At 32.8% G+C, this 23,896-nt stretch overlaps 2 protein-coding genes across 3 annotated transcripts; both read left to right on the forward strand.

The window, feature by feature from the left end:
• Positions 1 to 708: 708 nt before the first annotated feature.
• Positions 709 to 6,259, forward strand: LOC114409038 (COP9 signalosome complex subunit 5a-like). The gene is made up of 6 exons (XM_028372324.1): positions 709 to 1,241; positions 1,325 to 1,606; positions 1,711 to 1,858; positions 2,007 to 2,089; positions 5,743 to 5,820; positions 5,896 to 6,259. The coding sequence occupies exons 1-6, from the start codon at positions 798 to 800 to the stop codon at positions 5,983 to 5,985; spliced, it is 1,125 nt and encodes a 374-aa protein (XP_028228125.1). The 5' UTR covers positions 709 to 797; the 3' UTR covers positions 5,986 to 6,259.
• Positions 6,260 to 15,444: 9,185 nt separating this feature from the next.
• On the forward strand, positions 15,445 to 22,448 carry LOC114409039 (plasma membrane ATPase 4-like). 2 transcript variants are annotated; one of them, XR_003665986.1, is made up of 17 exons: positions 15,533 to 15,580; positions 17,055 to 17,174; positions 17,284 to 17,520; positions 17,926 to 18,687; positions 18,769 to 18,891; positions 18,976 to 19,080; positions 19,172 to 19,316; positions 19,417 to 19,581; positions 19,757 to 19,995; positions 20,086 to 20,118; positions 20,218 to 20,299; positions 20,390 to 20,550; positions 20,642 to 20,815; positions 21,225 to 21,407; positions 21,499 to 21,680; positions 21,844 to 21,908; positions 22,012 to 22,448. XR_003665986.1 is itself a non-coding variant. In XM_028372325.1 (16 exons), exons 1-16 carry the CDS (start codon positions 15,533 to 15,535, stop codon positions 22,106 to 22,108), a joined length of 2,856 nt encoding a protein of 951 aa, XP_028228126.1. In that variant the 5' UTR covers positions 15,445 to 15,532; the 3' UTR covers positions 22,109 to 22,445. The 2 variants fall into 2 exon arrangements, 1 of the variants encoding a protein (XP_028228126.1); XM_028372325.1 differs by lacking the exon at positions 21,844 to 21,908 and having other exon boundaries at positions 15,445 to 15,580; positions 22,012 to 22,445.
• Positions 22,449 to 23,896: the final 1,448 nt, after the last annotated feature.

Raw genomic sequence — 23,896 nt, forward strand, 5'->3', positions numbered from 1 at the left:
AAACTTTAAATAAAAAACATTTAAAGTAAGCTATATTAAAAATATATATAACATGTTTTAAATAATAAAATATTAAAATAAAATAATAACATATCAAATAAAATCATAAAAAAATATACTAATAAGTAAGTCAATTTAATATTATTTATTATATATTTAAATATATTTTAAATTTTTTTATTTAAAATAAAAATAAAACCATAAAAAATTATAAATTAAAAAAAACAGATTTACGAAAAAAAACAGGTTTATAAAAAGAAAATAAACAATAGGTTTACCACTTTAAAGTTGTAAATCTTTAAAAAATTTTAAGAAAAAGGTTTTATGACTTTTTACAACTTTAGTTTTAAAAAAATTTACAACTTTAAAGCCGTAAAAAAAAAAGAATTTGAACTGAAATTATAAAAGTCGTAACATCTATTACGACTTATCTTGATTTTACCCTATCTAGTAAAAAAGCCCATGCATCCTAATAAAGAAAACATAAAAATCTCCTTAATTTATTTATTTATAAAATAATCTTCGAATTAAATACCCTTATAAAAGAAAATATTTGAATAACAGAAAAATATTTGTTAATTCAAATTTAGTTTAATGTCACTTTTTGATTAATTATATTTTACAGCTATTTTATTTTAAATCATTAAGTTTTAAAAGTTATAGTTAATGGAAGAAAACCAAACCAGGCAAAAACATAAATACATAATGCACTTCAAATTTAGTGTGTAGAGGCAGCTAAAAACAAAGAGTGTGATAGTAAGAGTAGTAGAAGAGCGGTCTGGTCCAAGTGCTGCAATATGCAAGGCAAAGAAATGGAAGGGTTGTCGTCTTCGTCGGCGATCGCGCAGAAAACATGGGAACTCGAGAACAACATCATCCCGATGGACACTCCGGGCGGCGCCGCCATCTCCTCCACAACCACCACGACAAGCGCCGACGACTCGATCTTCTACTACGACGAGGCGGGCCAGAACGAGTTCCAGCGCGACAAGCCCTGGGCCAACGACCCCCACTACTTCAAGCGCGTGAAGATCTCCGCACTCGCGCTCCTCAAGATGGTCGTCCACGCGCGCTCCGGCGGCACCATCGAGGTCATGGGCCTCATGCAGGGCAAGACCGACGCCGACGCCATCATCGTCATGGACGCCTTCGCCCTCCCCGTCGAAGGCACTGAGACTCGCGTCAATGCCCAGGCCGATGCGTACGAGTACATGGTCGATTATTCACAGACAAACAAACAGGTTCGTTCGTTCGTTCGCTCACTTAAACCCTAACCATAACCCTAATTTCAATTTGATTGATTTATTTTATTTTTTATTTATAGGCAGGGCGGTTGGAGAATGTAGTGGGATGGTATCACTCTCACCCTGGTTATGGTTGCTGGCTGTCGGGGATCGATGTTTCGACGCAGATGCTGAATCAGCAGTTTCAGGAGCCGTTTCTGGCGGTTGTGATTGACCCGACGAGGACCGTTTCGGCGGGGAAAGTTGAGATTGGGGCTTTCAGGACTTACCCTGAAGGGTATAAGCCTCCGGATGAGCCTGTTTCTGAGTACCAGACCATTCCTCTTAATAAGATTGAGGACTTTGGTGTTCACTGTAAACAGGTCTTTCTTCTTCTTTCTTTCCAATTTTTATTTACAATTACCGTGTTTCATTTTATTATTATTATTATTATTATTTTTTCAATTCCATTCGTGTGCTTTTGCAGTATTATGCATTGGACATCACTTACTTTAAGTCGTCTCTTGATTCACACCTCTTGGACCTGCTGTGGAACAAGTATTGGGTGAATACACTGTCGTCTTCTCCTCTGTTGGGTAATGGAGATTATGTTGCTGGACAAATCTCTGATTTAGGTACTCTTTTTGCTGCAGTATATTTTTGGTTTAGGTTCTTCTGTTTCTTGTTGACATGATTGTGGACTAGAATGGTTCAGCATTTGTCTTAGAGAATGTTATGTTTTTAAAGTATGGGTATCTCAGTTGGAGAATTCCTTTATTGCAGCTGAGAAGCTAGAACAAGCAGAGAATCAGTTGGCACACTCACGCTTTGGGCCACTAATAGCACCCACACCTAGAAAGAAAGAGGTGAGTGACTGTTGTTGTATTTTACTAATTTACTCCATTTATTGGATGTTCTGTATTGAGGCTTCCTATGGGAGTGTTTCATGGAAATGTAGCATTTTGACGATACATAAAACTTTTTGGGTGTTTATCTGTTATCTATTTCATGCTGTATGGAAATTTAGATATACATCTACTCATTGAAATTCTGAAGGTCAGCTGTGAGAATCCATGATCAGTATACTTCATTTTGCTGTCTCACTTGTCAGTCTAGGAATTGTAGGGAAGAAAATTTGAGCCAAATAGTGGATATAATACCTTTGTTTATGGCTTTGTAAACATATGCCAAGTTTCCTTCATCAATGGTGCCACTTTGTCATGTCATAAAATTAGGCGCTTCATTCCAAATAAATTTTTCCTCCAAGATCATAATTATGTGTGTGGCACTTACACTGAAGTGATTGACTGTTAGGATTGCTTGTCTGGTCTCTAATATGTTGTAAAGTTAAAATGAAATTTATAATGGTAATTTTGAAATATGCATACATCTATGTGGAATGGAGGTTTATGTTTCTTAGAAACCTAATTCCAATATGATAGGTGTAACTGTGTAAGAACCTACAGTCAGGAGAAGAGAGTTGTATGGTTTTATGCCAACTTTCATTTGAGTATTAAAGTAATGCATGCCATTAATGGATTTTCTCACTCTGGTTTCATGCTCAACAGTCAGCATCAAGATATGCATGCATGCAAGAGTTTTTCTTACCTTATTTCCTTTCCACTTTTTTATTTTATTTTATTTTGGTTCAGATTGGCTTTTGCATTAGATTGATTAAGCCCCTGTTTGCTTTGGTGTTAGAAAATTAATGCTGGGTCTTTCCAATGAAAAACTATGTTCCAATGTAAATATAATGAGATTAATGTGGACACACATCCTACTTATGTTCAATGGTTCAACTTAATTTTACCTAACTTTAAAACAAACAGGCCCTAAATGTGGTACTAGTTGCCCTATAAACTATTTTTTCTTTTCTTTTTCCTCATTAAGAAGAAAAGAGCATAAATATAACTGACTAAGAATTTGGATTCCAGTAATGTAGAACATCCCAAATCATCCCAACTTGTTACCTTCTATTAAAATAGGAGAGTGAATCTTATTGACTTGTTCTTTAAGAAGGGATTTAAAAGTGGCATACATGTAATTAATTGCTATATTCATGAAGTTCCAACTGTCTGTCAGACATTGGCCAACTTAACTGGTAAAGTTGTTTGCTACTGCCGTTCATCAATCAAATCTGTTATAACAAAAGATCATGATTTGGATGTTGGATATGTGGATGGTTGAGCTTGTTGGGACTAACTGCTGCTTTGGCATCTAAAGGTTTTTTTTAATCCCAATGTCTTCTTGTTTGCAAGAGGATTTTTCAAAACCCCATTACCCCATATTCACTTTGTTGTCAATTTTCCAATCCATACTTAACAGCTAAAGAAAACAGAATCACTATTGGTCGTAGTTCTAATCTTTACTTTTCCATCTAAATGTGTTGTTTTCACAGTAACAAAAAAATATTTGGAAATGTTGGATAAATGCATTTCCAAATGAGGTTTGTTGCCATTGGGGACCCTGCTTCTGTTTGGCCAAGTTATAGCTAAAGAAAACAGAATCACTATTGGTCTTAGTTTTTGTAAAGGCAAAATATCACAAGAAGGGGAGGGGTTGAGTTGTGATTTAATGTAATTATTGAAAACCTTTTCAAACCAGCAAGATTTTTCGTCTGTAAGGATAACTTTGTAAGAGTAACAACCTCTATTATAGGAACTCTTACGATGAGAAAAACAAATTTGTAAAAAGGCAATTTATCTTAAAACGATTAAAACACAATTCAGTTCAAAGCAGAGAGAAGGCAAAAGATAAACAGACACAAAAAGTTATACTGGTTCGTCTTTATCATTGAGACTACGTTTAGTTTTTGATGAACCACCAAGTTCCACTAACTTTCCACAAGTCACAAGTAGTATGTCACGGTCACTTCTGACTCTTACAAATCAAACTCTACCCCATGTTTGATCAACACCCAATAATTTGTTCTACCAAGTCATTGTTGACTCTAACCAAATCAAACAAGATTTGTGGTTGATGATTGCTCACAAACTAACATAGAATCGTCTTATAGACGCATAAACAATCTAAACACTTAGTCTTTTTCTCTCAGGATGTTCAAGGTGCTTTGAAAGTTTTTTCTAATCTTACAAGAAAATATAGAAAGTTGTTGAAGAAGAAGAGTAAGGAAAACTTTGTGCAGAATCAACTTGTTTTGGTCTTCAAAAGCTCCTGGTTTATATAGGCCTTCGTCTTTAGGTATCCATTGTCTCATAATGGGTAGATCTGATAGAAAAAGGGTCGTTGGGTGCATCATTTAATGCACGTTCTTTCCTCATGCATAGAGCTCTGTCTTTAATGCTTGCGCGTACGAGAAATTGCAATAGGTAGTCACATCTTTGTTTTATAGCATGTACTGCATAGGAGAATATTTCTGCAGACAAAATCTCAAACATCAGACGCAAATATTGAAAGGATATCAGATGCATATTATGTAGTATTTTCCTTTTGTATTTGTTTGTATCTAATTAAAATAATAAAGGATCTTGGTTCGTCTTTTAGACGTAAACGTCCTTTGACTCAACAGTTTTAATCTTTACTTTTCCCTTTCAAATATGTTTTTTCACAATAAATGCATTTCCAAATGAGGATGCCAGTTGTCACCTCTGGGACCCTGTTTCTTTTTGGCCAAGTCATATGTCAAATCATCAAGTGAATGTGTTACTGGAGTACTAAATTGCACTTGGTGTTTGATTAGTTTTTGCTGAAGACAGCTGAATTTCTACTGGTTTAATTTGTAATATTGGCTGTCCCTTGACACCTTAGATTTACTCGGTCAACTTACTGGTCTATTATTACTTACCTCTCTAAATGTATGTACATGTTTGCTCGAGCTCACATATAGCATGCACAAAATGGCAAAAGTTATGTGATGTTTGATTAGTTTACATGATATTGGCTGACCAAAAAAAAAAAAAAAGTTTACATGATATTGTTGGGCTACATATCACTTCCACATTTTTATGATGAACATTTATTTTAGTTGGGGGCAATTCTCCTATAATTTGTGTAAAATTATATATATATCCATTGCACATATATATATGCATTCCATGTAGTCACACCGCCAAAACTATATATATGTTATGGCAGTGTGGCTAAGTAATATGTATATATGAGAATACCCCCTTCCCGAAAATGGAGGGATAAACTATTTTTGTGTCTTGAATTCTGTTTTCTTTACTCCCACTCTTCAAAAGGCTTCCTTTTTTTTCTCTTGAAAAAGAATTCTAGACATGTCACAGAAGCAAAAATCTTGGGACAATTTGCAATTGTTAATTATAAACTCCTGATTGATCCTTTTTGTTTAATATTTTAATCTAACTTTTTTATATTCTTAATTGAGATAAGAAAATTGAAACTGATACAGAACCATGCAAATGTGTATACTAGGTCTGTGACTGTTAATCATTTGAAGCTGTTCTGTACAGAACCAGCATTCATGAATATCATTCAATGCCGATATTAACGTTCTTTGTCCTTGCATACTTGATACTTACATTTCCATGGTTTGCAGGAGGAATCTCCACTTGCTAAGATTACTCGTGACAGTGCAAAAATAACTGTGGAGCAAGTGCATGGTCTAATGTCACAGGTATTGCCCCTTCCTTCCCCCTTGTTAAATTATTCTTTGCAAGGCTGCTCATAATGGCCAATTTCTTCTATGTAGGTTATTAAGGACATTCTGTTTAACTCCGTCCATCAAGCAAACAGAACTCGCACAGAAGCATCTGGTCCCGAACCAATGATTGAAAGCTGATTCTGCCTATATGCTAGACATGCATTTATATATTCTTTCCTTGTTTTTTTTTTGGCTATGTCCTTATTATCGGCCAACTCATATACTTCACAGGAAAGTAGATCTAGCCTTGTATTTTGCCTTTTTTTTTCCCTCGGGCTGTGCATATTCTTTTTTTATTTCACAAGATTATGCGTGCACTGTCAACCATGCAGTGGAATTCACCTAACAAACAAAACCTTGGCAAATACAAAGTTAACAACAAATACAATCGTATGTGTTTTAATGGCTTTTACTACTGGTTGCTGCTGAGTTAATTTTCTAGCTGATTATCGTACGACTCAATTATGCTGGGTTGTGATGCAGTGTTTGGTCCTTGGGCTGAATTTGTCACTAGACTCACTATCACAAATAGACGTTGGGCTGGTTGGGTCGTCTTAGTGATGTTAACGTAATGGCGTGGCATCCATCATTGTTTATATTGTTAGTTGCAGTTTTCTTAGCGAACTACTGGAGATAATTTAACAGTTTTTTATTTATTAACTTCTATTAAAAAATGAAATTTTGAAGAAAAGAAATATAGTAATATTTTCTGTTAAACAGGAGGGAATACTAGTAACATGAAAGGGCAGTAAACTCAATTCGGCTGGCAATTGTTATGTTACAAAAAGGGTGAAAACAAGCACATTAGCAAATGCTTAATAGTAAATTTTTTACATGTGCTTAAAAATATTTAATTATTCTCTTGATTTCATATTATATATGTTTAAGGTTTTAACATAAGTATTACATAATAGTGAAATATAATTAATTTATTGAATTTCATAAAAAATATTAGGTAATTTTTATTTCTCTAATTAATTATTTATTTTTATCCACTATTCTCATTAAGTATTGATTAAGGGTGGTTTTTTTAAAAAATATTTAATGCAACATTGATTTTGTAAAATGATATCTATTTTGAAACAATTTTTTTCTCTTTAAGATGTCTGAAACAGAAGAAATATATTTAAACATTTTCTTTATTATTAGATGAAATTTGATAGAAGAAACTAGTTTAATTGATCGAAGATTCAAGTTATTTAGTGGAGTCGGCATGATTGTTTTACTCAATGGAGTGGCGTAATGCATGAGACTCACTTAATGAATGTCTGGAGGAAGTAAATGTAAACAATCTTCTACCTTAAGCATAAAAAACTGTTTCTGGTCCAAAAAAATTAAAACAGAAGAACGCTTTTAGGATTTGAACCCATGAATTTCAAAGTGTCAAGTCAGCAACTTTATTACTGTATTAAGGATAATCTTCCACCTTACTAAAAAAAAAAAAGAAAGTGTAAATAAATATGTTGCTAACATCCTACAAAGAGACAAACTAATAACAGCATAAGCAGATATTAACAACCCATATAAGATGAATGTAAGTAAACTTAGATTTAACGCCATGATTTGATCTGTTTGGAGGATCGTTGAAACTAGACTATGATGCACACTAGACAGCATTGGTTAAATTGGTTACGTATCAATGGATGGCTATGAGAAAAAGTAGGTTCTAGACTAGTTCACTCTCTGTGTCTGCACATAAATATGCATGGAAGGCTATAGTTTTGCAAGTCGTTTTCTTATGTACGGTAAATTCACATTATAATCATTTAGATACCCAATAAGAGGGGCCTCAGTGAAGACGTACTCTTTGTCCTTCTTCCCCATTCAGAACCAAAAGCCAAGCCAAACAGGACTTCCAAGTTCCAAATCATCTTACTTTTAGTTTAATAATTTTGATTTTAGGCTCTTGTGAAATTGTGATTAGTCGTAAAAGTCACGCTTCTCATGATTCTCTCTATCTCTCGCTCAAAATTTTTTTTAGATAAGTTTTGTATACCATTATTAACTTTCAAACATATAATTGTGTTGGTCATACTAAAAATCTACCTTTTTATTTTCTTAAAAATGTCTTTGGACATACTAATGTGAATATGAGAATTTTCTGGTAAATGATCACTAAAGTCCGTTAAAGAATTTCTTTCCACTTTATTTTCTTTTTCTCTCATTGTCAATTGTCATTTGTCAAAGCAACATGCGTTCGATAAGATTCTCAGGAGATAACAAAAAAAAAAGGGACGTCTTCATTCAGAAGCTAATGGTCCTCCTCTTTATGGTGCTGTTTATTTGTACAACTCTGATAACACCTGTGACAATTTCACATGGAACTTAACCCACACCCACTGACTCCTCTCTTTTCTATTTCTAGAATCTGGCACAATACATCATGAAAGCCTAGCTACTTCCATAAGCAACTTTTAGAATCCAAGAATCTGGCAAAACAGACCATCATATGTTTTTTCTTTCACTTTGCCAAAATTTATATTTGTCTCGTGCTAATCCCTTCTTCTTGTGACCACTATCCCCTTACCAACTTCACCAACCAATTTGTCTTTTGGGTTCTGGAGACACGTCCTACCACTCTTCCTTCCCGTGAGAAATCCAACTTCCAGAGTCCAAGATCGTATCATAATCTTATCACGACTTCACAGTAGCTAAGGCAAGCAATAAAGAACAAAAAAAAAAGTTAAAAATTGTTATATTGACACATCATTTCTTATGGAACAAACTTTATGTATGTTCACTAGTGTATTGTAATGTGTATACAAAAATTCCTCAAAGCGTAGTCATTGCCTCGTATATCTATAGTGACTAGCCATAAGTTTGTTGTCTTTGTTTTTTGCAACTTTAAATTTGAAGCAAAAAAAATTCAAGAATAAATGAAATAATGGGTTTGTTACTTTATATTGAGTGATCAATATGAGGATACCAATGGATAACACCGTAGAAGGGTGACAAAAAGAAAAGAGAACTTTACTTTGAAGATGGTTGGTTCTGAAAATTTTCTCCTATCCATCAGAATTGACCGGTAACGAGAAGTAATTCGGTGTTATCACAAAGAAAAAATGCCTTGGCCACTTGAGGATGGATTTGTCTATACAAGTGTGCTATATGTTTTATGTGTTTCTTAGTCGCACTCAAGTTTTAAAAAATATCTATAACAAGAGATTATAGTCACAACGTCAAGGTTTTTAAAATCGGTGTGATCACATTGGTCAAATTAATATTAAGGTTTTTAGAGTTATTGTGACCATAATTATAGTGACATCGGTCATATTTATCTGTAATCTCTCACAGTACCAAAGGTTGCAAGGAAATTGTCACCTACACCACAATTTAAAACCTTTGTGACAATGAAAGAAAACATGTGGTGATTTTACAATGCCTGAACCATAAAACACTTGGCTAAATCTTCCCTTACCCTTGAGAATGATAGGTGGGGCATTTTCACTATTCCATCGTATACATTCGTCCTGACCCAACCAGCAGGGAATTTGCATCCCCAATCCATATCGCATGTCCTTGTGTAAGGCTGTTCCTAAGAATCTTTGCTCCACTTGGTCCACATCACATATAACATTAATTTTTGGTTAGTGTGCCAATAAAATTTGAGAACAACTATAGCTTATTCAACTTTTGTCAGCAATAATAATTATTCTAATGGCATCTCTTATCTCTGCCTTTCTTTCCCAACCCTATTTTTTTATTCAACTTTATACTCGAGGCGTGTCCGTCTTCTATTTAATTTGGTAGGTCAAAAAGAGAAAACCTAAGGAACTTTCTGGGGGTAATGTTTGGATGCAATGAGCCAGGACCACTTTGCAGAATATAAACAATGTTAGGGGACAACTTCAAATTTGTTATTGAATTGAAAATATTTATGCATGCCATTCAATGTCAACCACGTCCTCCTTGCTTGAATTCTATTTGCATATATAGTTTTGTAATTTATTTTATTTTTTGATAAATCAAATATAGTTTTATTCTGTATATCTAGATTCACATTTTTTTTCCTTTGAAGCATAAATGCTTATTTATATTCCATGAGGCATAGAGAAAAGAAACAGTAGTGAATAAAATCAATGGTAAAAGCTTCCTATTGATAATTTTGAAAGCTCCTTGTTTCCGCGAAAAACGATTTATAGGAAAATCAGCCTTAATAATTTAATCATGATTATTCTTAAGCAAAGGGAAGAAAAAAAAAACATTTCTATTTTTATTTTATTTAAATCACATGTATCATTTATAGATACAATTTAGTTCTGTTGATTAAGAACATGTACATCAAAATGAGATTGAAATTCTAGACAGAATTGTTTATGTCTGTAAAGATCTACAGAAATTACAAATTATATTTTTTCTATTGGACATGGATTTGAAGTACTTTCGTGTATTTCAAGCACACAATATCTCTACTTTTTAATCCAAACGTGAAATTGAATTGTCTTTCTCGCTTCCCTCTTCTGGTTTATCAATTTGAAAAATATGAAAGTTTTCAATATACACTTTTCTTGATAATGACATGGCAACTCAAGCCTCCGAGGTGATGAGGCCAAAATAAATAAAGTTAGCCATTCTAATTTTTAGGCCTTAATTGGATCATTTATCTTTCAAATAAAAATTGCAAAAACGGAATAGAGAAGTAAGCAGCATGTTTTATAAACAAAAGCAACAAACTTAATAGGGACATTTAGAATAAATACCCTAAATTTATATTAGGCAGCAACATTTTGTACTTTCCTAGTTGCCTCTCTCTCTTTTATTTATTAGTCAAAGGGCCAAAAAGGTGGTAATTGCCTTCTTGCTATATATGGAGCGGAATATAGGTATGTGAAAAACAAAATTAATATATTTAATGCATAATATACCATGTTTGCCAACCCAAGTAAGAACACATGTATTCAAAAGCTACACAGATCTGGCCGGCTGGTTTGAAAAATATTTTTAGCATTTTTTCACTTTTAATGGATAAAAAATACCACTTTATTTTTATTATTAAATGTAAAAAAAAAACTCAGTTGGACACAGGGTACAAATTTAATTACGTTTCATAAAAAGGTAAATTATTAAATTTTAGTGAGAGATTCACTTATATATAACAATATAACAATTAGAAAAGTTTCTATGAATTATGCAATTATTTTTAAATCTGAAAAAATGTATAAATAAAAAAAATTAAAGAACATAAAAGATATATTAACTATTAATGATAATTTCTCTTTTATACTAAATAAGAATAAATTAAAGGTAATAAGACTTTTAAAATTGATGACAAAATTATAAAAAAAACATTTAAAATAAATATTTGATATTTGTTGATATAGTATGTCAAAATTTAAATTTTAAAGTCCAATTAAGATTGATTAAGATTTATATCATAATAATGTTATAGTTTAATCTATTTCAATCTTAAAAGTCCAATAAGAATTGACTTCACATTTTACTATTGGATCTCTTGATTTGTGATTTTCTGTTTTGTTTTAAATGATTGATCTACAAAAGTTCATTATATTTTCGTGTCAATCTTTTTTCTCCCTGTATAACATTTCTCGTATTAAATTAGCGTACATTATCCTATAAGTGCTTAATATTTTAGTTTATCTTCCCTAAAAAATATGTCATTCTTAATTTTTATTTTTAAAGTACAAATTAATTATGCGTTTTTTAATCCATATTCGAAAAGGTTGCTTAATTATTATAATTTAACTGTTATTTTCTTAATTTATATTTTTAATTTTTATATAAAATACATATTCGAACCATCCATGTATAACTCCTAGTTATTTTTAGATAAGAATCTCTCCGTTTTTGGATGAACAGCCCGTCAGAGAAAGAAAGGATCAGAGAATATATTAAATAGAAAATTGTTGGATACTAAAAATTATTTAAAAACTAGTTATGAATATTGTGATATAAGCGTAACATTTAATACTTTAATGTATTGTATTATACTAGTTTTTGATAATTTTTATTTATTAGTTTCTTAAGTAATAGTTAAGATAATCATTACTAGTTTTTATTTTTTATTTTTTAACCTATCATTTCACCAATAATAAAAAAACCAGCCACATTGTCTCCTAATGCATTATTGCATTAATTTTTTTAACACAGCATAACAATTATGTAAAGAGTCTTGCTTATAATAAGTGCTTATGATTAAATTAAAAAAAAGTATTTATATATTGTGAAAATAGAAGAATACAAAAGAATTATAAATAATACAATTTTATACATTTCAATAAAAATCTTTCTAATTTAAGGTAATATTTGATAGAAAGAAATGATATAAAATAAAAGTGAATTGAAATAAAAAAAAATTAAAATAAAATATAAAAATATGAATCATATTTCATTTTACTGATTATTTCACTCTTTTTTTTTCTTTTTTCTAGATTCACCTCTAACTAACGGAGGGCAAGCTAGCATTTGCCTTATGTAAGTAGCCTTCAACCCAAGAATAAGAATCCAGCAAGTGCACAGAATTTCTGCAACTCCAACCATTGATGAAGCTTCACGTGCTTCTTTGTTTTCAAAAGAAGAATTTGAGATAACAATTAACTCAGAGAAAGACGAAAAAGATTGCACAATCATTTCTGTTTTTGTGTTAATCATTTCCCGTATTGCGTGATTCTACTACGCTCATGACATGTGTCTAACGTTTCATCTTTCCTTTCTGACATTCACTTCTTTTAACCATTAACTTTTTTCCTCAGTTTTTTTTTTTTTCCGTAAGTGCATGCATATTTATTTCCGTTAACATTAATTAATATACATTGTATTATAAATACATACATTCTTCCATTTGTTGTTATGTTTCTTGTAAATAAAAGACAATATGAAAGGTCCCAATCAAATTGCTCTCTATATATTCCAGGGCCAATGAATGAAGCAAGCCAATGGTATTTTTCTGAATAAATTGAACCGAAGAAGAAAAGCATAATGGATAAATATTTGTTATTTACTTCAATATTAACAAAAGTGGAGAATATAATTCAGTTTAGAATGCCTGTTGAAACCAAACTAATATACAGTACTCATTAATTTTATATATTATGATGCAATATAATATTTGTGATTTTTTTATTGTATCAGTTGGGGATGGAGGAGAGAAAGAAATGGAGAACCATAACAATCTGTTATATTCCACTTTTTTGCCATCAATCATTAAGATTAGAAGAGTATTTTTTGCTGTACTTTGCACTTTGCAGCTTCTGTTTACAAAGTATGTAAGTATATATATATATACATATATCTCCAGCGCACAAACGCATGTGACAATTACGTTATTCCCAAGTTTGCCCTTCTTTTTTTTTGTTTCATTTTTATTTTTTCACCGGTATAAAATATTAACATACATCTTTCTTGTTTTTTTTAATTGTTAAATATTAATTTGTTAGTTTTATTAAAAATATCAATTGAGGATTTGAATCCACAACCTTTCTCCCTTCATTTTTTCCTAACCAGCCAAACTTGATATCTTTCATGTTAACCTACTTCTCAATTGAGAAGAAACGCTAAGGTCTTTAAGTTGTCTTCATTAATTGTTCAACAATGGTTGCAGAATCGACTTCTTTTGAGTTGTCATTGTACACCAACGGAGCAGAATCGTTTTTATGAATTTCACATTTAGAAACGATAACACATAGCATATATGGTTGGTTCAATTAACGTGTAATGTTAATTAGGTCGATTCTCACGGTTTAGTAATTTACTTTTGATAAGCAATTCATGAGCACACCAAAAGTCCTACTTTTTTGGGGGGTAGAGCAATTACTCGTCAATAATACTATTATTCCTTAAAATAGAATAATTTCCTCCTCATTCTAAACTTCAATCTATGAGACTAATAAAAAAAACTTCAATCTAAAAAAGCAAATAAGTTCACGTCTTCCTGTTAGACCATTTAGCCCGTTCGACAAATCTTTTTTATATATAAATTTTTAATTAAAAATATATTTAAAGAATTACGATTAATGTATGATTTTTAAAAGAAAAAAAAAACCTTCTCATGGGTTTAAAAGGGTAACTTTAATACAACGTTCTAAAAATAAAATACAAAGAGAAAGAAATCCACTTGTTAAGAATAATTGTCGGTAAATATACTTCATTCAATAATTTTTTTTATAAATATTAAATTCCGTCTATCTAATTTTCAATTAGTAGTCATTAAGTTTATCAAATTTTCATCTTTTTAAAAAAAGAATATCACATTTTCATATAATTTAAAAATTAGCCTATATACTTCATCAATCAACTTCATTTTTGACGAATGATATGGTTTTTAAAAAATATGTAAAGGTTAGTTATGATATTAAGTTACTCATAAAGTAGGTGTAGCCCATCTTCCATGCATGTTGGAAAATTTATTAATAAGTATCCATAGAAATTGATTAAGAAAATGAGAATAATATTAAAAAAGAGAATCTCAGTTCCAAAAAAGAATAGTTTCACGTGGACTGGTTGTTGACCAGCTTGATGTGTACTACTATCTTCGAATTATGAAGAAAATTTTGATTTGAAGTACTTTTAAATTGATCCAATGATGAAGTATAACGTTACTTAAGTGGTTAGAAAAGATTGAAGGGAGAAGAAAAAAAAGAGGTCACATATCAGAATTTCTCAAATTGACATTTTTAATAAAATTAATAAAATAACATTTATCTTTCAAACAAATTTATATCCTAATTATCCATTTTCTTTCATATCTCTTTTGAGTAGTATGTTGGTAGCATTACTCTAAAAAATGTTGGTAGCATTTACTTTTTTATAATAAAAAAAAGTTTGGATGTCATTGCAAAATATAAGTCAACAGGAATTACCACATTACATTTGGTCGAATCTTTCCATACGCATCTTCTCTTATTTAAACTTATCTCATAAAAAAACAGCAAGTTAGATATCAAATTAAATTTGTTATGTAAAAAGGATATATAAAGGATTGAGAAGTAAATAAGTAAATGACTGTTTAAAATAAATGTGACAAAGTATGAATCCTTCTCAAATCAATATGTAAGATAAAAAGACAATTTAGCCCTTGAATTATGTATTTGTTTATATTGTTCTTACATTTTTAAAATGATTAATTTAATTCATAAATATATAAATATTATAATAAATTAGTCAAATCATTTATTATAAATTATGTATGCTATGCATTAATTTATAAGTAAATAATATATGGTTTTAGGATCATAATAGTATTAAGTGTCATATTTAAGGATCAAATTATTAACCTATTTAATTATTAGACTAATTTATGATAATATTCGTACATGTATATTAGTCATTTTATTATAAACAATTGCCTAATTCAGAAACAAAATATACTATTTAACCTAATATAAATGTAAACCATGGAAATAAAAGGGGTGGGATGGAGAATAGAAGGGAAGAAAAAGGGAGAAAGACCTACCCCTGATATCATCGATGAGCATGTCAATGCATAAAAAGTGTTGCTCTGTGGTACCCCACCACCCACAAAATCCCATAAACCACACCATACATGCATGCACACCCTCTCATCTACAACTTGTTACAACTTTGGCCATTTCACATACATGCATTGCACATACATACATACATATATATATAGAGCACCCCATAAGGCACTGCACCCACTACCATCTTAATAATTTCTCCTTGCTACTTCAATTCTGATTGCAATAACAACAACACCCCCCCTTCCAACATGGGCGGTATCAGCCTTGAGGAAATCAAAAACGAAAACGTCGATCTGGTATATATATATATATATATATTTTCTCTACCATTCTTCTTCCTATATATACATGTTCCTTTCATTTTGCATTTTTGCATCCTTTGTTCTTCCCAACTCCACATAATATATATATATATATATAACACCTCTTGCTCCTACTCAATACTCATATATAGCGATTCTTCCCTTTGTTTTTACAAATATAACTACACAATTTTCTTTCGGAGATTGTACGGATTCATTACTTCTGATTTTTTTTACGTGAGAACACGAAAAATAAAATATGAACTATTAATTTTTATTATAAATATAATCTAAATTAAAATATAAAAATCATGTCCCTTATTAAAAAAGATTTGTGGTTTTTTAAGTGACTATATAGGTAACTATATATAACTTTTTAAGTTTGATTATTCGTATATAATTTACTTCTGATCTTATCCGTACCAAAAAAAATAAATTACATGTCTTGTTTTCATAGAATAATGGCTTTTACATTTACAACACTTTGTCAATTTAGGAGAAACGTGGTGAACCCGAAACCCCTTTTTACGCTAACTAACACTTATTTTCAATCCGCATCTTCCCTGTTTATGACACTTTGTATTGTTACAGAAATAAAGGATAAGAGAATTTCGATGGTTGAAATGAAATGAAATCATTATTATTAACTTTTTTATGAATAAATACTACTAGTATATAGTTTCTATTATTTTTATTGAAAAAAATTCTTAAATTTTTAAGTAAAATTTGACTTTATATTTTTAGTAACTACTGTTTTGTTTATAGTGCTATAAATCAGCTCATGAAAAAAAAAAAAAAGAGTGCTAGAAATCGACACCTAGCACAGAAAGAAAGGAATCACGACAAATAGTAGGCTTTTCTCTACGGATTATTCTTTTATAAGCTTCCCTTCACGAGCTTTAGACGCGTGTCCCTCACACCATTAACATTCTATTCTATTTCTATGTCCTTTTTCTTTTGCATACGATTCCGAATTACTACTATTTGATCAAAATATTTCATATTTTTTAATAAAAGAAAAAATACTCCATTTTTCAATTGGTTTCCGGTTGTCTTACTCTTGCATTGAGATGAGATGCACCCGCAGTGCTTCTTGATATATATTATTTGAATTCTGATTATGTTTTCTTGAGTTATAATCTTGTCAATCATCACTTGAAATCATCTTAAGTATCAATTTTAAAATAATTCTTCCAATACACACTCGAATTAAAATCTATTATTTCCTTTATCAAAGAGTTATACTCACGTAACTTATTTGTTAGTTGCTGCCCAAAATCTTCAGTAGCAGTAGCACTGGGCGAATTCTACTTTATAACCCTGAAAAAATGAAGGAGCTAAGTATATCATCATCATGAATTCGTGATGTTAATAATAATAATAATAATAATATGTAACTTAAGATAAAGTTGGTTAATGGTGTTATGTAATTGGAGAAATAACTAGGCAGTGTCCCATTTAATTTCAGGAAAAAATTCCAGTAGAGGAAGTGTTCGAGTCGCTGAAATGTTCAACAGCAGGTCTAACATCAGACGAAGGAGCCAACAGGCTTCAAGTTTTTGGACCAAACAAATTGGAAGAGAAAAAGGTCCTTTTCATTTTCTTTGTTTTGGTTTCTAATTTCTAATGTTGTCACAGTGCAGTTAAGTTTATAGTTGTTACCACTCATTGAATTGCTTGATGATGATGAACAACAGGAGAGCAAACTTTTGAAGTTTTTGGGTTTCATGTGGAACCCCTTATCATGGGTCATGGAAGCTGCTGCTATAATGGCCATTGCTTTGGCCAATGGTGGAGGAAGGCCTCCGGATTGGCAAGATTTTGTTGGTATCATTGCTCTCTTGTTCATTAACTCCACAATCAGTTTCATTGAAGAAAATAATGCTGGTAATGCTGCTGCTGCACTTATGGCTGGTTTAGCTCCCAAGACTAAGGTAACCTCACTCTAATAATCTAACTTTGTGTCATGCAAGCATGCAACATGCATTGTTTTCAGTTGTAGTAGGATCTCTATGTTTCCCTTCTCACTTTTTGGTTTTAAATACTTTTTTCTAAGTCAAGTTCATGCTACTCATCAATTAACTTCTATTAAGTTTTAGAAATTGTTTTCAAAATAAGTGTTTTTAAAAATAGAAACAGTTGGGAGATGTTTTCAGTTTTCTCATCTTCTGTTTCATAATGCTCAATCTCTTCCTCAATTCTGTACTCTATGTCTTGCACCACCCTCTGTCAGTTGTCTGAGTAACCTTATTTAGTTGTGTTTTGAAAAATTAAAACTAGTTTCTAAAAATAGAAATCAAACACAGCCTAAATGTTTGTTGGTGCAACAAAAAATTCAGGTTCTTAGAGATGGGAGATGGACTGAACAAGATGCTGCAATTTTGGTCCCGGGAGACATAATCAGCATCAAACTGGGAGATATCATTCCTGCTGATGCACGTCTTCTGGAGGGTGATGCTTTGAGTGTTGATCAGTCTGCTTTGACTGGAGAGTCTCTTCCAGTAACAAAGAATCCCTCTGAGGAAGTGTTTTCTGGATCAACCGTTAAGAAGGGTGAGATAGAAGCAGTGGTGATTGCCACTGGAGTGCACACCTTTTTTGGCAAAGCTGCTCATCTGGTTGACAGCACAAACCAAGTTGGTCACTTCCAGAAAGTGCTTACAGCAATTGGTAACTTCTGCATTTGCTCCATCGCGGTGGGAATAATCATTGAGCTCATAGTCATGTACCCAATACAACACCGCAAGTACAGAGATGGGATTGACAATCTGTTGGTTCTTTTGATTGGAGGAATTCCAATTGCCATGCCAACTGTTCTGTCTGTCACTATGGCTATTGGTTCTCACAGGCTTTCGCAGCAAGGTGCCATTACAAAACGTATGACGGCTATCGAGGAAATGGCAGGAATGGATGTCCTCTGCAGTGACAAAACTGGAACTCTCACCTTAAATAAGCTCAGTGTTGACAAAAACCTGATTGAGGTTTTTGCCAAGGGTGTTGAGAAGGACTATGTTATCCTTCTTGCTGCAAGGGCTTCTAGGACTGAGAATCAGGATGCTATAGATGCTGCAATTGTTGGTATGCTTGCTGATCCAAAGGAGGTAAATATGCCAACATGATTATCTCTTATGATTTGGGATGAATGGTGATAAATAAATTCACTTTTACTGTGAACTGATCAGGCACGAGCTGGTATCAGGGAGGTCCACTTTCTTCCATTCAATCCTGTGGACAAGAGGACTGCTCTAACTTACATTGATTCTGATGGAAATTGGCATCGATCTAGCAAAGGTGCTCCTGAGCAGGTAAACATGTGGCTATTTGGCACCATTTGGTTACATTTGTGAAGATTTTAGATGACTAATAAGTTTTCTTTTTTCCTGGCTTAGATATTGAACCTCTGCAACTGCAAAGAGGATGTAAGGAAAAGGGTTCATGGAACGATTGACAAGTTTGCTGAGCGTGGACTCCGTTCTTTAGGTGTTGCTAGACAGGTTAGCAAAACTGATATTAACATTTCTAGTTTCCAACCTATTATTTCAATTCCCTTCATTTATTGCTGTTTGTATGGTATGTCTATAACAGGAAGTACCTGAGAAAAACAAGGATAGTCCTGGTGCACCATGGCAATTTGTTGGTCTGCTACCACTTTTTGATCCTCCAAGGCATGACAGTGCGGAAACCATCACAAGAGCTCTGAACCTTGGTGTGAATGTTAAGATGATCACTGGTAAGATTGGAGGGAGGTGTTACATTCTTGCAGTTCGTATTTTCAACTATAAATGAAATCATGTAGCTCAGAATTTGTTTGTGGGCTTCTTGTTCTCTAGGTGATCAGCTTGCCATTGCCAAAGAAACTGGCCGAAGGCTTGGGATGGGAACAAACATGTACCCATCTTCTTCATTGCTTGGCCAAAGCAAGGATGCTGCTGTTTCAGCTGTTCCAGTTGATGAATTGATTGAGAAGGCTGATGGATTTGCTGGAGTATTCCCTGGTAGGTCCTTGTCCTTGATAATAATAATGATGATGGTACTTGGTAGCATCACTCTATCAGTATCACACATAGTTTCTTGCTTTCAACTATTTCAAACATCCTTTAACTTTTCGAATTGCCTTGCATTTGGCAACATTTTAATCCTTTTTTTTTCTCTCTTTCTATGACATGGCAGAACACAAATATGAAATCGTGAAGAGGCTGCAAGAGAGGAAGCATATTTGTGGAATGACAGGTGATGGTGTCAACGATGCTCCTGCATTAAAGAAAGCAGACATTGGAATTGCTGTTGCTGATGCTACAGATGCTGCAAGAAGTGCTTCTGACATTGTCCTCACTGAACCTGGTCTGAGTGTCATTATTAGTGCAGTGCTAACCAGCAGGGCAATTTTCCAAAGGATGAAGAATTATACTGTTAGTTTCCATGCATGATTTAATTGCTTGACTTTGTTTTATTGTCTTTAACAATCTAAACTCAGACATGTTGGTTGCTGATTCTGGCAGATCTATGCAGTGTCAATCACCATTCGTATAGTAGTAAGTGCAGAAAATATATTAACTCATAAAAAACATTCTTTACATGCTTATATATACATGATTCATATAATTTATGTGATCTATTTCTCTTTGTGGCAGTTTGGTTTCATGTTTATTGCATTGATTTGGAAATTTGATTTTGCACCCTTCATGGTGTTGATTATTGCCATACTAAACGATGGTAAGATGATATTCACTTAACTTTCATTCTATTTACTTTGACTATGCTGTGAAAATGTTTAATTTAATTTCCTTCACCCTTATACCTTAGGTACCATCATGACAATATCCAAGGATCGAGTGAAACCATCTCCAATGCCAGACAGCTGGAAGCTGAGGGAGATATTTGCCACTGGTATTGTGCTAGGAAGTTACATGGCACTAATGACAGTAGTATTTTTCTGGATCATGAAGGATACCGACTTCTTCTCGGTAATAATTTATATTTTGTGTTTCCCTCAATATTATTACCACCAAATAGCGAAAATTGTAACAACTATGAACGTAACTTCCTCAATTGCAGGACAAGTTCGGTGTGAGGTCTATAAGGAACAGCCCCGGAGAAATGATGGCAGCCCTGTACCTACAAGTCAGTATCATAAGTCAAGCACTAATTTTTGTCACAAGGTCCCGCAGCTGGTCCTATGTTGAAAGACCTGGTCTTCTTCTACTGAGTGCTTTTATGATTGCACAACTGGTAATCTTGAAACTCCTATCAGCAACCAAGTACATGTAGTTATTTGTTTGTTTCTCTTCTGATCTTATGATTGAAGCAGTGTCATGTCATTATGTTTTGTCAAGAACCTGGTTTCCATGATCCTTCACTTGTCCCTCCCTCCACATCCACCATTAAAAAAATAATGAAAACTAATAAACTACATATCAAGCCAATAGAACTAAGCGTTGAAATTGAATAAAAATCAAGCCAATAGACTCAATACTTCTGTTGTCTTGGGAAGCATTAGTTATTGGCATAGTACTCCAGTACGTGAGTAAATTAGAATCTAAAGAGTTAACACTTTCCGTTAGCAACACAAATGATTGATTAATTAAAAAAGCATTTGTCTTTCTTCTGTGGCAACACTGATGTGCTTCATGATTGACAGGTGGCAACTTTTCTGGCAGTATATGCTAACTGGGGCTTCGCAAGAATTCAGGGAATGGGATGGGGTTGGGCTGGTGTAATCTGGCTCTACAGTTTAGTGACATATATCCCTCTTGATATACTCAAATTCGCAATCCGCTATGTTCTGAGTGGGAAGGCTTGGGATAATCTTTTGGAGAACAAGGTAATTTCTTCATCTCTATTATTATTTTATTTCTAATTGCACCGTTGATCTTAATTCAGAGACTTTAAAATTCAAAACCTGTTTGTGACAGACTGCCTTCACTACAAAGAAAGACTATGGCAAAGAAGAGAGAGAAGCACAGTGGGCAACTGCACAGAGGACTCTTCATGGTCTTCAGCCACCTGAAACAACCAACCTTTTCAATGACAAGAACAGTTACAGGGAGCTGTCAGAGATTGCTGAGCAAGCTAAGAGACGTGCCGAGGTTGCAAGGTAAGCCACTGACTTCACTTTTAGTGTTCTATTGTGTGGCATCAAGTTTGTGTGTGAAAGGATTGGACAATACTTAGATGTAGTTCTACTGGTACTTTTGATTTTGTTCTCTAATCATAATTGGAGTTTCATCTAGTAATTTGTATGTAAACATTTATTACAGGAATTACTGAGATGAAACTCTAATTTTAATTGGACAACACTAAAAGCACCTACTGAATACTATATGTAAGTTTTGTTCTTCTGAAGTGGTAATTATAATGCCGAGGGATGACTGAATAAATTATACATGTGATGGTGTCTTACAGAGATTTTTTAAATTGGTTCACAGGCTCAGGGAGCTTCATACTCTGAAAGGACATGTTGAGTCAGTGGTGAAGCTGAAGGGACTTGACATTGATACAATCCAACAACATTATACAGTTTAAGGAGTTTAGATAATTCATGCAGAACCCGCTTTGGTGCTTGTCCAAGAACAAGAACAACAAATATAATGAAGACCGAAGTTAATCCGTCTATAAATTAGGATGAAGGTCCTTTTGTCAAAATCTGAATGGTTTACTCTTCTATTCCATCTATGCCAGTAGCTGGAGGAGATGCTATGCTCTTTAGGTACCAAATAACGTGGTTGATAGGATTTACTTGCATCTTATTTTGGGAATGTTAATGATACCAAGGTCACTAAAGCTCTATATATTTTTTTGTCTGATGAACAAAACTCAATATATTTTCAATCTTGATTAATGTTGCTCAATAATGAGTTCAGTCTCCATGTTTCTTTTTTACCTTCGTTCATGTCCAGCCTAAAAAAATGTGAGTGGTAGAAGCACGATGTATACACTCCACCATTGAAATTAAATAGAAAAAATATTTGATCATTAATGAGAGGAAAATAAAAGGAGTGATACAGTTAAACCATTGTGCTGTGTTGTTGGATGAGAATAAGTTCACAAGGTTGAACAGACATATTACTGGGTTTCAGGAAGTTAATAAAATAAATCTTCTTGCTCATTATAACTGATACCTGAAAGAGTAATCATGTAAGAAAAGTGCTAATCTGATATCAAGATAAAGGAAGATCGACTCTGATACTGACATTTAAATAGATTCCCCAATTATACCTCACCAACTCCACTGCATAAGATGGTCCTCATGTACGTTTCTTTTTCTTTTTCATTTTCATTTTCATGGGCTAGGTATATGTTCCTCCTGTCTGAAGCCATGTATCCAGCTAAGTTTTACAAGGAATAAAAATGTTATAATGTTTTAGGTGGAGATGCCCTAATCTTTGAAATACTGCAAAAAAAATAAAATTAAAAACTAGGCATTACCAATATCTTTCGTGTATGATTAATTCTCTTCTCACTTTTTTATTTTAAAAGTTGTTTTCTAAAAATTTCCAAACTTCTTAGCCATCAATTTCTCATCTGAAATCCATTAAGTTTAAAAAAAAAACTTCAAAACAAGTATTTTAAAAACCAAAAAACATAAACAAAAGGTACATATTTTCTCATCTTTGTTTTCATCTTGTGTAACTTCTCCCTCAATTTCACACTCTATTATGTGTTTGAATAACCTTGCTTGATTACATTTTTAAAACCAAGTAGATTTTAGAAAATAGAAATCAAACACACCCTTTTTATTTTAACGAGAGGGGGTTGTTAATCCATGGAATTAAACCCTGCAGAGGTATGATCTATCCTTCCATGACTGCTCATAAAAATTGTAATCGTAGCTCCAAATCTCCCTTTAGCAATTTCAAAAATTTTCTTTTCTTCCTCATTGTTACAAAGAAATTTGGTGCTCGGCATAGGGCACTAAGGCTTGTGGGTTTTGAGATAAAAGTTGCCCTCAATAATGATAATTTTATTGTTGCGCTGCCTGGAGATAGACATTCCAAAGGAATAAAGTGATAATATCACAAATTCGATGTCTATCCACTTTAAAGATTTTCACAATCGCAAGTCTATTCGAACTGCACCACCTACAACTATGTATAATGATTCATTCCGTATATGGTGCCTACCAATTTTCCTTTTGTTGTTGATAGAGTTATGAAGAGTAATTTTTGCACGAGTGCAATCCTTACAAACACTAATAAATCTAACCTAATGAAATTCATTTAATTACCTACACAAGAAGGATTTTGAGTACCTGATACCTATTTGAAAATAGCAAACAATCCAAAATCAATTCTATCCAAAACAATTTTTGAC

This window comes from Glycine soja, chromosome 4, assembly GCF_004193775.1.
Source record: "Glycine soja cultivar W05 chromosome 4, ASM419377v2, whole genome shotgun sequence".
NCBI lineage: Eukaryota > Viridiplantae > Streptophyta > Magnoliopsida > Fabales > Fabaceae > Glycine > Glycine soja.